The 15,028-nt window shown below is 39.5% G+C and overlaps 2 protein-coding genes across 2 annotated transcripts; one reads left to right on the top strand and one right to left on the bottom strand.

Annotated features, from left to right (window-relative positions):
* The first annotated feature begins 973 nt into the window (after window positions 1–973).
* Window positions 974–6,786, top strand: faxca (failed axon connections homolog, metaxin like GST domain containing a). The gene is made up of 6 exons (XM_056233450.1): window positions 974–1,469; window positions 2,718–2,853; window positions 2,933–3,129; window positions 4,539–4,756; window positions 5,818–5,939; window positions 6,036–6,786. Exons 1-6 carry the CDS (start codon window positions 1,210–1,212, stop codon window positions 6,315–6,317), a joined length of 1,215 nt encoding a protein of 404 aa, XP_056089425.1. The 5' UTR covers window positions 974–1,209; the 3' UTR covers window positions 6,318–6,786.
* Window positions 6,787–12,864: 6,078 nt separating this feature from the next.
* On the bottom strand, window positions 12,865–14,458 carry pou3f2a (POU class 3 homeobox 2a). Its single transcript, XM_056233452.1, has one exon. It carries the CDS (start codon window positions 14,334–14,336, stop codon window positions 13,320–13,322), a length of 1,017 nt encoding a protein of 338 aa, XP_056089427.1. The 5' UTR covers window positions 14,337–14,458; the 3' UTR covers window positions 12,865–13,319.
* Window positions 14,459–15,028: the final 570 nt, after the last annotated feature.

Raw genomic sequence — 15,028 nt, 5'->3', positions numbered from 1 at the left:
TTGTCCTACCAAATACTCTTTTAATTTTAAATAATTGCATTGTTTTATCACTTAAAATAAATACACACACATATACAGTATGCATACATAAATGGGTGTGTACACTCAAAAAACTTATATTATATGCGTTATATATGTGTTTGTGGCTAAAAGATGGAACATCTCAGTTTTAAATGTATAGAATTTTATATAAATACCTAGTTCTGGCATAACGCGCTAGATGGTGCAGGCTGAGAGGTCTTTAACTCAATTTGGTAGCATCACATCATTATCTACATAGCACAGCTGATTGGTTGTTGTTGCATCAGCGGCCAATGAGCTGCGGCTCAACATTCAAACAAATACTAGTAGTGTTGCTGTCACCTGTATAGATCTGCTACAGGGATGAATTCATGTATGTTACATGTGCAAAAGTGTGTCTTACATGCTTACATCAATGTCTGATGATGTTTTGGCAGTAGCAAATCTCAATACTTGGACTGTAGCAGAGGCAGTGTGGCAGATCTAATACTGCCAAGACCAAATACATTAACATTGCCATATCCATTACCATGCTAATCTCTATTACCATATCTCTATTAGACTAAAACTGAGGTTAGTGTCATTTTTCTTTTAATTAAATGCCGTTGGTTTGATATTTTGTTATATAGTGCAATTACATCATTAAGGTATTTTGAGCCACTGCATGCATTCACTTTTCATTAGACATTTATGTTTATATGTGTTTCTAGTCATAATGTATGTGTAAATAAAACATAATGATCGCTTCTAATCTGTGGAGTTAGTTGCAAAGCTACTTTATCCACTATTTCTTGTAGGCAAGGAATTTAAGCATCTGTACATTTATGACATTTGATTTCATGTTATAAGCTATTACGAAATTTTTGTTATCAAACTCTCTCATTACAGCAGTAGAGCTGACCAATGAGAGTGGAGAATTCGAGAATCCGCGCGCCCCCTCGCAGCATCAGCAGCCCCGCCCCTGGTGACGCAACGCGCTCAGCTGTGCGGTAAACAGCGGCGGCGAGCGGCTGCGGATGTCGACCCCATCGCGGGGACTGACGGACAGCTTCAGGAGGAGACATGCCCGCTGCTGCTCCTCACCCGCTCTCTGACACCCTCACCTTCTCCACCTCCACCCTGCGGCACCGATGAAGCCTCCCCTGTCGAACCCACAGCGGGCCGAAGGGCGGATAGAGGAGAGAGAGGATGTACTGGCGCGTCGGGTTCGCCTGGAGCCGCTCCTGCGCGCTTGAACTGGGCCGGAACAAGAGCTTCTCGCTCGGGTTGTGCGGCTCCGAGGAGCCTTTTTCGTTGTATGGGTACATCATCGCCTACCCGCTGCAGGAGTACGGAGGGATCATGTCTGCGTTAGGATCCGACTCCTGGTGGAGGAAAACGCTCTACATCACCGGGGGCGCGCTGCTCGCCGCCGCTGCATATTTGCTACACGAGCTGCTTGTCATTAGGTATTATGGAATATTTGCAGATTCTATCTATCTATCTATCTATCTATCTATCTATCTATCTATCTATCTATCTATCTATCTATCTATCTATCTATCTATCTATCTATCTATCTATCGTTATTATTATTAAATATGTCGTTTATAAAGCACATGTAAAGAGTATGTTAGTTTATTTAGTTCACCTGCAAACCTCTACATTTGCAGATAATTGAGGGAATTGTGACATATGTTATGAGGTATTGTTATGGCCCTTGGATGGAGTGAGTGGGGCATGAACGGCTTTAAGAAAAAAATAGTAACTAAATTAATATCCTGGACAAGTCAACACAGTGCAGTGCAGTCCATTCATTCCTCCACTGAGGAAGGATGAATGAATAAATACCTGGCAACTCAAGGAATTTTGAGCAGGATGCAAGAATAGGATGCTATGTATTTCCTCGTCTAAAGCATGAATGTTGTTGACATGTTGATGTGTGCTATTTCAAGGGCACGGTTGCAGGCCTAGAGGATAATGTCTACTTGTGTTATTGTGAAGTGACAGAATGATCTTGACTGACCCCTTGTGAGACTGTGTAAATAGTGACCCGTCATTATAGTGATCAGACATAGTGAATTGGGTTTAATTCTGTGCTTTTGCTTCCTCTCTGACCTTTGCAGAGATGGCAGTGCTGTTAGTCCTCAGCAAAACGTCTCAGGTTACATGTTATTCGATTTACATAAGCTATTGATTCAGACATGCATTAAACAAATATAACAACAAATGATTAATTGTTTTAAGTTTCAATAAATAAGAACAAACCTTAAGAGAGGAAGCTAATGACTAGTATGATGCTTCAATGAATTTCAGCACTAGCAAAGTGGACAGCGACTGAATCTTGCTGATAGAGAATGAACTCTGAACTTGATGTTTCTAGTGCGTTTTGAAACAAAATTGATAATTTAGGAATTTGATGAACTTGTTTTAAAAATATAAATAGTTTTAGTACACGTGTGAACTTTGATCTCCATTCATTTCTGATGCTCTTCTATATTTACTTATGCATTTAGCAGATGCTTTTTTTTTTTTTATCCAAAGCGACTTGCAAAACAAGAACAAAGCATTCATCAAGGGCCAACAATCGTTGTAGTACACAATGCCAGGTTTATTAGACAACTAGATTAGGAAGCCAGCTGGGGAAGAGAAGAAACACAGATTTTGTGTGTGTGTGTGTGTGTAAGTGCATTAAGTATATATTTGATGCCCTGTAGGAAGGACCAGGAGTTGGACTCTGAAGACGCCATCATTCTGCATCAGTTTGCCCGACCCAAAACTGGAGTCCCTAGCCTGTCCCCCTTCTGCCTGAAGATAGAAACCTACCTGCGCATGGCGGACCTTCCCTACCAGGTTACAAAATATGATGTCTGAGATTATGTTCTAATAAGAGATGGACGTTTTGGTGATTTACAAACTGTTTTCTCCTCAGAACTATTTCGATGGGAAGTTGTCTCCTCAAGGGAAGATGCCTTGGATCGCGTATAATAAGGAGCAGGTGTGCGGGACGGAGTTCATCATCGACTTCCTGGAGGAGAAGCTTGGCGTGAACCTCAACTCCAGCCTGAGTCCTCAGGAGAAAGCCATCTCGCGTGCCATCACCAAAATGGTGGAGGAACACTTCTACTGGTGAGACTGAGCTGGTTTTCCTCCACATCATGGTCTAGTATTTGAACAACCTTCAATTCTTCATTATATTCTGGACAGAGGTCAGGTACCTTTCATAATATAGGTGGATTCCAACATGAACATGGCTATTTAACCCTCATAAAGTATGATATAGTGAGAATATGGAGCTCATATTTGAGGAGGAAAAACACCTCAGCCAAAACTGAGCAAAAATATGCTGATGTTATTTATATTGCAAAAGCTTGTAGATGGAAATCTAAATATGTGAGATCTTTATAACAGTTTAGCAGACTACTTATAAAATAAGCAAATAAATATCAGTTATCACTCTATATATGTCTTAGTAAGATGATATGTTATGCTTAGTTTTATGATCAAATCTCTGTTATTTTCATTGTGCGGTCAAAACATATAATACAGCGCAATGCAATGATGTTTGAGAGATATACAAATAAACATTCCTCAAAGGCCTGATGTAAAATATCTGATGTAAGATATTTGATTCTCACATTTTAACATGATTTTTCTAAACAAATATGGATGCATAAAGTTAACCTAATTTGCTTCAATCCAGATAGTGTTCGTCTTGGAATATTAAAAACAATATTGAAGTTATTCTTAATTTTACTTTATAAAATCAGTACGGAGTTCACTGCAAAAAGACACATGTACCATTACACTACAAGGCATTTTACTTGCTTAAAAAAGGAGAAACTATCAATCAGACAAGGCAGGTTGTTATGATGATAGCAGAAGAACCCAAGCGCAGACGGTATACAAACACACAACGTTTATTATAACAGAAAACAGAGAAAACAAAACCCACGAGGGGGCAAAACAGTACAAGATAAAGTAAACGACTAACCACACTAGACTAAGACTTTGGCATTAAACTAAACAGGAACAAGACAGGCTTTTACAAGATCGCAACTTTTAGACAAAACACTCGACAAGGTACTCACTGGGTATAGACATGGCACGTAAGGCAATGAACCGGCACAGGACAGCAAACACAAGGAGATTAAAAAGGGAACACTAATGACAAAGACAGGTGAAGCTGACTAGACAAGGACAGGTGAAACTGACTAGACAATAATGACGAGACGAGGATAACAAGGGGGCGGGGTAACGTAACGAGACAACACAAGCACATGGCTCAAAACACAAGACCATATGCTTGCACACAAAACATGATTCTGTCATGATCCTGCCTCAAGACTAGAGAAAATCAAGGACACGAGGGCAGAATCATGACACAGGTATTTCAGCATTGTTTTGATCATGTTGATAATTTAGGGGCCTTAGAAATATGTGTATCAAATATGATACAGTAAGCTCCATAGGGTTAATTAAGATTTTGGTTACTGTGTTGATAATCAAGATGAGATATGTTGTGTGTTTTGCTTTAGGACGATAGCATACTGTCAGTGGGTGGACAATGTGGAGGAGACGCAGAAGATGTTAGCCACAAACGGGCCGCTGAGTGACATGCTCAGGTGGATCTTGAGTCAGGTGAACGGTGGCATCGTGAAGAGAGAGATGTACGGACACGGGATCGGACGCTTCTCCAAAGAGGAAGTTTACACTCTGATGGAGACAGACATGCGCACCCTTGCCACACTCCTTGGTATGTTTTCAATGTCTGAGGCACGGTTAGTGAGCTTTATTGAAAGGATTTAGGGTATTTTACTGATTTAGTCTAGATCATTTTAGATCAGGGATAGGCAAACTCAGTCCTGGGGAAGAGAACAAACACTGTCCTGCAGAGTTTAGCTCAAACCCTGATAAAAACTCACATGCCTTTTAGTAATCCTATAGACATTTATTAGCTTGTTCTGGTGTGTTTGATGATTAGGGTTGGAGCAAAACTCTGCGGGACAGTGGCTCTTCAGGATCGAGTTTGCCCATCCTTGTTCTAGATCAATCTGGAGATTTCAGAGCTTGTGTAACAGGTTACAAAATAATGCAGCAATGGATCTGTGCTGCCCTCTAGTGCTCAGTAAGCTGAAGTTTTCTTTTCTTATTTAGTATTTTTGTCTTGTTCTCCAGTACAAACATCTAAACACTCCTAAATCAAGATACATTAACTTGATAATGATTTAAGATGTTAAGGGGGTAATTCAAAGTGAAAGTAAGATTAATTTTCTTACCCCATTGACATTTTGTCTTGCTTCAAGCAGAAACTCACATCATTTTGATAATTTGTATAATAATAATTTAATTATGTAAGAATTTTTTTGCTATTTTGAATGTAAAACAAGACAAAAACACTAAGTAGGAAAATAGTTTTTTTTTTTTTTTTATTGCATAACCCATAAACCAGATCATACTTTGGGTACACTTTATTTTAAGGTGACGTAGTTACATTGTACTTTCTCAAATAAGTACTGAGTAATATTAATCAACTACATGTACTTACTATAGAGTTGCGGTTAGGGTTTGGTTTAGGGTCAGTTACTTGTATTTATGCATAATTTACAGTTTTTGTAGTTTACACGGAGACGATAACGGACTTTGAAAGTCTGTTTCACAAAGTTTGTGTTTTCAAGCCCACAAAACATTGTTTTCGTTTAAATGAATGGCCAAAACACATAAAAAGTGTTGTCATGTAAACGTCGCTGAAAACATAAAAATCTGTTTTTTTCCATTGCCTTATATAATCCAGTTTAATAATAATTTCTTGCACAGGCAATAAAAAGTATCTAATGGGCCCGAAGCTTTCCACAGTAGATGCTGCTGTATTTGGTCATCTTGCTCAGGCCATGTGGACTCTCCCTGGAACGCGTCCGGAACAGTTAATCAAAGGTGAGGTCAATAGGTCATGCTTTTTTTTAAATGGGAATACCATCATATAAACATTATTCATGTGTTTTGAGCGTATGAACTGCTCCCTCGGCACAGGTGAGTTCATCAATCTGGCCATGTACTGTGAGCGAATCCGGCGGAAATTCTGGCCGGAGTGGTTTGTGGATGTTGATGACCTTTACTACGACGGACTGAGCGAGGAGCCGGATTCTCCTTCCCAGCTTCCGGATTTGGGTCTCTACTCGCGGGGCGACAGCTTCCAGGAGCAGGACAGCACTCTGTCACACCACAACACACCGTCGCCGGACAGCGACATCACCGGACACTCTCTGTTCGATTCTGACATGGACACAGAATGCTCGGAAACGGAGCAGTTAAAGTGATAACCACACCCCCTCTGTGATGTATCTGCACGGGCCCCGCCCCCTTTGTTCTCCCGCTAGCCCTTTATCAGGGGAAGGGCTGATCAAATGAAGATGTTATATCATGGTGACGTGGCAACTCTGAGCGAGGGATTGCAATAAAGCAGATGGGAAAAGCATTCGGACAATTTTTATTTGACGAAAGAGGATTTTATTAAACGAGGAAAGGGCAGGCCAGGCCAGAGAGAATCCAGATCAACAGGAAGAAAAAACATCAAACAAAATAATAAAAGTGGATAGAGTGAAAATTTAAAGGAGTGAATGATGCTTCAGCTGAATCACTCCTCCCGCCGTGTGACATCATCACAGTGCTCGGAATCATCAGAATGACATCATCACATGTGACCACTTCCCATTTGCAATGTGTGTTTGTAGCTAATCAGCATTTCTTACATCCTGGGATTTATTATTAGTCAGAGAGAAATAAGGATTTTAGGTGATGATTGAAATGTGTAGATAATTATTACGTGAAACAATATTTCATTGTCCATCTAAAATTAATTTCCAGTTTTATTCAGTCAAATATTCAAAGCTTGTTAGGAAAAATCAGAAAATGCAGAGGGAGTAAACTTATGGATGATTATTGTGATGTTGGACCAGAAATCAGCTGATGTTTTGTATGTTCCCAAACCGTTGCAGCAATCTTGCAAAGTATTAGTGAATAATTAACCCCAAAAAAGGAAAATTATGAAATTTACTGTTTAACATAGACATTTGAAACATGTTTATAATTGAAGCATATAGTGACCAGGGTCAGTAAAAAAAACAACAAAAAAAACAACAACAACACAGGTATAGTGTAGCTTTATGTGAGGGTCAGATTAAATCTTCCCCACCGCTGCTGCTCTCATCATTTGTGCATATTTAAAGTCACCATGAAATCAAAATTGACAATTCTCTTTTATTTTATTTCTGGAATATTTCAGTATATTGGTGAATAATTCACATCATTACTTTTTTTCAATTCATGTGCCCTTGTAATCTTTAATCAAAATCACTTTCCCTCCCTCTTTTTTAAATATATATATATTTTAAATTCTCCCTAGGGTGGGACAACCTGTCACTCAAATGAGATCGACCAATAGCAAACCACAACCATTCAATCAATTCCCTATGGACAAATGCAGGTCCCGCCCTACTTTTTCTTTCTTTCTATATATTCTTCAGATATAGCCTACTTCACAATAGGGAAAACAGACGATCGCAAATTCTCTATTATTTCCACTTTAAGGTGCAAATGACACGATGTTAAACATCAGTGACGTCAAATGCCATTGGCTGAAATTGGTAGCTACAGATTATTTGTTTTTTTGGGTGAATTATTCATAGCCCATAGGAAGCCTATGGTAAATATAAATATAAAATTGATCAAATTTATAAAATTGGGGTTCGCAGTCTGTTTCCATTTACAAAAAAAAAGTCCATTTAATGCAGATTTTGAATCTTATTTTTTCAGTTTATCATATGAACAAACAGGAAAACAGGTCTCATCGCATCTTGTCGGAGAAAGTGTTAACAGCACGAACTGGCGGATATGATATCAATGTATGTTATGAGGATTTTATTTTTATTGACTTTATTCGATTTTTTAATATCCGAATGTTAGTAAGAAAAAAAAACAAAAAAAAAACCTTGTAGGTAATAATCTGCATATGGAGTGGACGCTCATTCGAAGGCATACAGGCCTACAAAAGACCTAAACCGGAAGCGATGCAACCTGTTTTACAGAATACGGAAGTTTGTTGCGCAGCATAACCGTGTTGAAATTTGTATCAAGATGGAACCGTCATGTATGTATGTGCAGCTGTGCTAAATGTAGGCAAAAACATAATTTGTGTTTGTCGAACAGCAAACACTTCGGATGGGTATCTGTGATTGTGCAATAGCGCCTCCTGTGGACTGAGTTATAGCTTACATTGACATGACAGAAAACACTGGAGAAGAACAGAGCAGAATACCCCGGTAATGCAGCGATTACAGAAGGGAGGAACATAACACAATACAGATGGAGACAGACAGCTGATGCCTGTGTGTGTGTGTGTGTGTGTGTGTGTGTGTGTGTGTGTGTGTGTGTGTGTGTGTGTGTGTGTGTGTGTGTCCATCTGCTGCACAACTGAGTCATCGTCACACATGAATACACTCGCAGGAATGATCTCCCAGGGGCTGGTGCACCAAATGACACATGCAAGACGGGAGACTTATGTTTTTTTTCTGTTCCGTAGAGAGATATAATCTGTATCTTGCTGTGCCATACACACAACTTTCCTGTTACCACAAATGCCCTTTTAATATCTTGAACGTAATCCTGCATTACGCTGTCTATATCGAGCTCTTGTAAGAAAGAAAGTGTCTCGCCATGTTTACGCCCTTTAAATGCACATGTAGGCTATACTTATCTGATGTTTATTCAAACAAAACAAATTCGCCAAAATTATTCGGAAATGTGTATGAAAAACCATTTTTATACAAACATCAGGACAGGTTCATAAACTGGTGCTTTATTAGAAAAATGCTACTGTTTGAAAAGGTACAATGCTAGTTTTTTTTTAAGTGCATAAAATTGGCAGGCAGTCTGATTAAAACAATCATATTCTTTCTTATGGTATTTGTTTGTTTGCTTATTTGTATTTTTTTATTGATTCTTGACTGTGCCTGTTTCTACAAACAAACAATTATTATATTTTTAAATATTTTTTCCTGAACCACTTTTTTATTTATCACTTATGATTGAGTTTATATTTTGAACTTATTCTTGACTTTTAATAAGTTTCATATTTTTATAATTTCATATAGTTGTTTTAGTTGCAAAGATTTGCTCTGAGAGCTATATGTTTTATGTTTGATTATATTGAATGAATTTCAAATTCAATTTCAAATGCAAGTGCTTCCTTGTTGAGCTTTATTTTCTAGCCAGTTTTATCATCCATACATGACAATCTTGTTATTTTAAGACTACCCAACACCCCACTCATATGCTAAATGTGATGGAAATATGGCAACACACAGATGGAATAATGTTAGAAAGGCAAAGGTAAAAATTCAAATCTCTCATATGTTTTCTTACAGTTGTGTGTGCTGATTTTAGAGCCATACTGAGTCTGTGTTGTGTTTATCATGACCCTGGTGGATTTATGGTTTTATTATGGGCTAGACATAATATTGGGGAGGGAGGGGTTGTGTACATGAATGATCACTGTAACATAAGGAACCAAAATTGTCTGGCGAATATGTTAAAGATACTCAAAATATTTCATGAAATATAGCTGTGTTAAAGGAAACGATCCTGGTTGTATGTTTGGTTTCTGATTACAGTCCATTCTTTAAATCTTCTTTACTGATATTATTTACAAGGTTTTAAAACTCTAATGTCTTTCCTTAAGCACAAAACACTATTTAAATCACATTAATTAATATAGTGTGGCACAAATGGGAGGATGCTTATTAGTGAAATTAAAGCTAAATTATAAATTATACACTTCATTATGCTTGTTCTAGGTTTAGTGGTTTTATTTGATTATTTATTTAGTTCAGTTTATTCAACTATTGATATTTTAGATTGATTTGCTGATCTCTATAGCTGTTAGACCCATCAAGTGACTTTCATTTTTGCTTTGGTTTGTTCAAAGGCAGAAATAGAATCCAACTTAAGAGTTTAGAATAACACAAAAGTTTTAAAATAAATTAAGTTTTAATGTTGATCTTCAGCCTTAAGCAATCCAGAGTGATTGATCCAAAGGTTTTTAAGTGCCACCAAGAACTTTCCAACACTAAGAACTTTTTCTCAAACACAACATTGTCATGAAAAACCTATGGTCACTTTCAAATGTATCCGCAACCAATACATTTACTTAAAGGGATAGTTCACACAAAAAAGAAAATTTCTAATTTTTTGACCCTCAAGTTGTTCTAAACCTGTATGTGTTTCTTTGTTCTGTTGAACAGAAAAGCAGACATTTTGAAGAATGTTGGTAACCAAACAGTTGTTGGTCCCCATTGACTTCCATGAAAAATACTAAGTCAATGGGGACCAGAAACTGTTTGGTTACAAACATTCTGTGTCCAACAGAAGACAAAAACTCATGCAGGTTTAGAACAACTTGAGGTTGAGTAAATGATGATAGAATTTTTATTTTTGGATGAACTATCCCTTTAAGACTTGCTGGGTTTTAGAACGTTATAACCAAACAAATCTTAATAGACCTACAATCTGCACTGACAACACACAGGCAAGATGAGTGACTATTTACACCGCCAAGTTCATATTCGACGACTTTATACCTTTATCTTTGACTAAACAGACCAAGAAAACAGATCAACTGTAATGTCTCTATTTCACTAAGAGTTTCTCCAACACATTTTGTCAGTAGATGGCGCTCACAGCACATACTCGCAATAGAGAGGACACACGAACACACAAACACACGCTTACTTATCTAAATGGGCATTTTGGGCACATTGCAGGTTTATTGTTTTTAAATGCAGCTAGTTATATATATTATATATAACCATAACCAACACACTAACCCTAACCCTACAATTTTCTGCATTTTTGCAATAACAAAAACTATTTAATTGATTTTATGCTGTTTATATGAATGAGGACGTCCCCAAAATTAGGTATTGGGAGTTTTTTTTTGTGTCCGATTTAGCTCATTTAGTGTACATATTTGTGCCCAGACTATTGTTAAGTATAGGTACACACACACACACACACACACACACACACACAAATGCGGGGTTTTCAAGGCAGTCGAAATTTCCAAGGCCTTGTGATTGTTTTTGGTCGTTTTCCTAAAATTGTTCATTGATGAAGCAGTAAATTGCATTTTATAGAATGGCCGATTATATTTGGAAAGACTGTCTGAGATACTAAAACAATAGCCTACATTTGTTATCGTTTAAAAGCTATATCAGATCACTAATGTCAGCAGTAGCCTATGATATTTTGTTTACATTTTAAAGCCATTTTTGGGTGATTTGGAATATTAAAAAGGAGTCCTATTTAGATCCAGAACAGCATCATAAAATATTCACACACGTTTCCGTTCTCTCGTTTTAACCCGTCTAATCCGTCTTCATTACGAGTGGATGGCAAACATTTGGCTCCATGGTCACGTAGAAATCGAAGCGAATGAATTGCAACGGGCTGCAATGGATCTACAGCATCATTTCATCCCGAGGCGACGTTATATTCAACAGCCTTGATGCTCACATAATGTGTGAAATTGCGAATCCGTTTATCTTGAGGATCTTCATTCACGGGGCATAGATTCACGAGAGGCACTTCTTTATATAAAAATGTATTCATTTAATGACAAAAGCCTTTTAAAAACTGTGCAATTTTTCTGTCAAAACCAAAGACGTTACTGGCCTCAATAGGGCGCACTGACAGCTTGTGCTTTGGCAGTGCCAGGTTAAGTGCACAAATATACAAGTATTCACAGAGCCATAGAAAATTAAAAATCCACGCACAATGTCCTTTTTTTTCGATGCAGGCCATCAAATAATTGTAACACAGCTGGTGTAGTATTTCTCGTAAAAAAAGAGAGATAAATTTGGGATAAACAAGAAACACAAAATATCAAACAGATACAAACATGTTGAGGCTTATACATTTAGCTGACGCACAAAACCACACAATGTTACTATAGTAAAAATTGGGCAAGAAACACTGGCCTCGCATTATTATTATTATTAATATTATTATCATCATCACTCTTATTATATTGTCCTTGTTGTTGTTTTTAAATAGCCTATTGACATTTATACGCCATAAGCGTTTCCAGACAAATTAATTAAATTAAATTAAAGCTGGTTTGTTTTTATTTGTAATATGAAATATCACAATAATACGATTCTATTTGGCTTTCTTTTAGATTTCCTAAATCAGAAAAAAAAGAGTTTTAAAATAAGGGAAGAAAATATCAAACCAATGTCTCAAATCATGGACGCTTTTGGTGGATGCTTATAGAAATTCAATCAAAATGTTAAGAAAAACCCAATTGAGTGGTTAATTACAAAGAGCTTGTATCATTTGATTTGATTTGTAAACAGACAATTCGAAGTGATCCACAGCACTGTGTGATTGTGAGGAAAGGTTTGAATGTTTCCTCAGGCCTGTGTTTTGCAGCAGCAGTGTGAATCCGTGATCTGCATGAAATCAGCCTGCTCTGCCAGTGAACAACATACAGCAGCACTTGGCAGCCTTTGTTGTGACCGAAATTAGATTTTTTGAGAATTGATCACATTTACAGTGATACTTTTACATATGTTAATATGTACATAATATGTACATACTGTAAATAATAATAATAAAAAATATTATTATCATTATTGTTGTTTTAAATTTTGTGTATTAGTAGGCTATATTTGGATCCTTTTATTTATGGTAAATAATTTAGAGCTATTTAGATAGGCCTATTATTATTATTATTATTGCCATTTATATCAGAAGTTAAATGAAATGCAGACACATTTCAATCAGTAGGCTATTAAACATTTTGTGATCATGACGGGAGATATTATAATAGATATAATAATAATAATAATAATAAAGCATTTGCCATTAATATTTGTATGAGAATGAATAGCAGACATTGAACCGGATTCATTTCAATCAGGAATAAACCTTTTGTGGTCAAGATGGCGTGCCCCTGACGCCTTTTTCACAGCTTTCGGTTGGAAGTGATATGATGCTTTCACAGATCCCCGGACTTGAAAAGAAATCTCTTAAATAAAAGTATGTTTACGTTCCCTCTTTAGGTTCGTCGCGGCGCGTAACGCCTCGGTTTTTGCCAGAGCGTGTTTTCTCGCGCCCGTGCCCGTAGATTGTTCGCGCAACCACGCGCGCTCCGCGCCCTCGGAGGTGCCACACACAGAGACGCTTCATCACCGTCGGTCCGCCCCGAACGGGCTTGTGGCCGGGACAAAGAGACAGTCGATTATGTTCAAGCCGCCCCTTTCTCACGGAACAGGTGTCTGCGCCCCGTGGTGAGGCGAGGCGTCCCCGTACACATCCTCGTTCCCGGCCATCGGTCCGTTTTGGGGCGTCATTCGCTTCTCCTTCTGCCGCCGGTTGCAGAACCAGACCCGCACCACTTCCTTCTCTAGCTGCAGGCTGTCCGCCAGCGAGGTGATCTCCACCGCCCCGGGTTTCGGGCACTTGAGGAAATGGCTCTCCAGGGCCCCTTTGACACTCACCTCGATGGAGGTCCGCTTTTTCCTCTTCCTCCCCTGCGCGGCGATCTTATCCAGGCTGGTCGGGCTTCCCGAGGTGGAGTCCGCCTCCTCCAGCCATTTGTTGAGCAGGGGCTTGAGTTTGCACATGTTCTTGAAGCTCAGTTGGAGCGCCTCGAACCTGCATATGGTGGTCTGGGAGAAGACGTTGCCGTAGAGGGTGCCCAGCGCGAGCCCCACGTCCGCCTGCGTGAAGCCCAGCTTGATCCGGCGCTGCTTGAACTGCTTGGCGAACTGCTCCAGGTCGTCCGAGGTCGGCGTGTCCTCGTCCGAGTGCAGGCTCTGCGGGTGGCCGTGCTCGCTCAGATGCGGGCTGTGGTGGTCCTCGTGGTGCATCCCCGGCTCGCCGTAGCCGGGCTGAGAGTAGATCAGGCTTTGCCCGTTGGAGGTGCTCATGCTCGGCATATGCGCGGTGGTGGTCGCGCGCCAAGCGCCCGCCTCGTGATGCTGGCTCTGCTGCACCAGATGCGCTTGTCTCGGCGAATGCTGCAGCTCCTCCACCGGCTTAATGTCCTGCTCACCCAGCGGGCTGGCGGGCCACGGCGACCCCTCTCCCCCGTGAGACAGCGCCGCCGTCAGCCACTGGTGCGCGTGGCCGAGCGTGCTCCCGCTGCTCTGCAGAGTGGTGTACTCGCTCTGCAGAAGGCTGTGCGCGTCCCTGTAGGCCGGCGGCGGCGTCTGCTGCATGCTGCCGGGCTCCGAGCTGGACAGGATGCTGTAGTGGTTGGACGCCGCGGTCGCCATAGTTTCTACAGCTACTCTGTGCCACAGGCGGCTCCCCAGCGCGCCAGAGCCGCGAAGACGCAGAGGCGCGCACCTGAGATCCGCCTCGCGCTGCTGTCTATTGGTCAGGACGGCTTGACAGATGTGGCAGCGGCGCGTTCATTGGTCGCAGTAGATTCGACACATTGCGCTCTCCTGAAAACAAGCACAGAGGGATCAGCAGTGACAGGGGCGCAATGGGCTCCAAAGGTATCCAGCCTGGCTTTCATTAAGTTTTTCATTAAGTTTAAATGTTTCAGTTCAAAATTATGATGATGCTGTAAGGTAATTATTGTGCTGACATTTATAGGATAGTCATGCCAATAGAACAAAATAATTAATTCTGTTAGCATTCGTTATTATTGGCTGTTGTGTGAGTGTTTTGTAAAAAAAAGGACTAAAATGTTTTTCTTTTTTTTAAATGAACCGTGAAAACTAGCATATGAAAACAATTTAATATTTTATTACTGTCGATATGTATTGAGTGTATATAGCCTGTCAAACAAAGAAAAAAGACAATACAACGGTGCGTGTTTTATATATTTATATTTAGTTAAAATAAGTGGATAAAAAAAATGCTTTTCAAAAATGAATAAACATACATGCGAGTGCGTAAGATATTTCATATCGAAAAAGAAAAAAGACTTAGACACAATAATGCACAGAATTCATAA

Source organism: Rhinichthys klamathensis, unplaced genomic scaffold (assembly GCF_029890125.1).
Source record: "Rhinichthys klamathensis goyatoka isolate OS25496 unplaced genomic scaffold, OSU_Roscu_1.1 h1tg000370l_1, whole genome shotgun sequence".
Taxonomy (NCBI): domain Eukaryota; kingdom Metazoa; phylum Chordata; class Actinopteri; order Cypriniformes; family Leuciscidae; genus Rhinichthys; species Rhinichthys klamathensis.
The sequence above is the reverse complement of the archived record's forward strand: the minus strand, read 5'-3'. Positions and strand labels throughout refer to the sequence as shown.

Bases quoted from the DNA above. Each gene is read 5' to 3' on its own strand.
- faxca (XM_056233450.1), top strand. From the start codon at position 1,210: ATGTACTGGCGCGTCGGGTTCGCCTGGAGCCGCTCCTGCGCGCTTGAA. The intron at 4,757-5,817 runs GTATGTTTTCAA...TTTCTTGCACAG, and splicing joins CACCCTTGCCACACTCCTTG to GCAATAAAAAGTATCTAATG. The intron at 5,940-6,035 runs GTCAATAGGTCA...GGCACAGGTGAG, and splicing joins AACAGTTAATCAAAGGTGAG to TTCATCAATCTGGCCATGTA.
- pou3f2a (XM_056233452.1), bottom strand. From the start codon at position 14,336: ATGGCGACCGCGGCGTCCAACCACTACAGCATCCTGTCCAGCTCGGAG.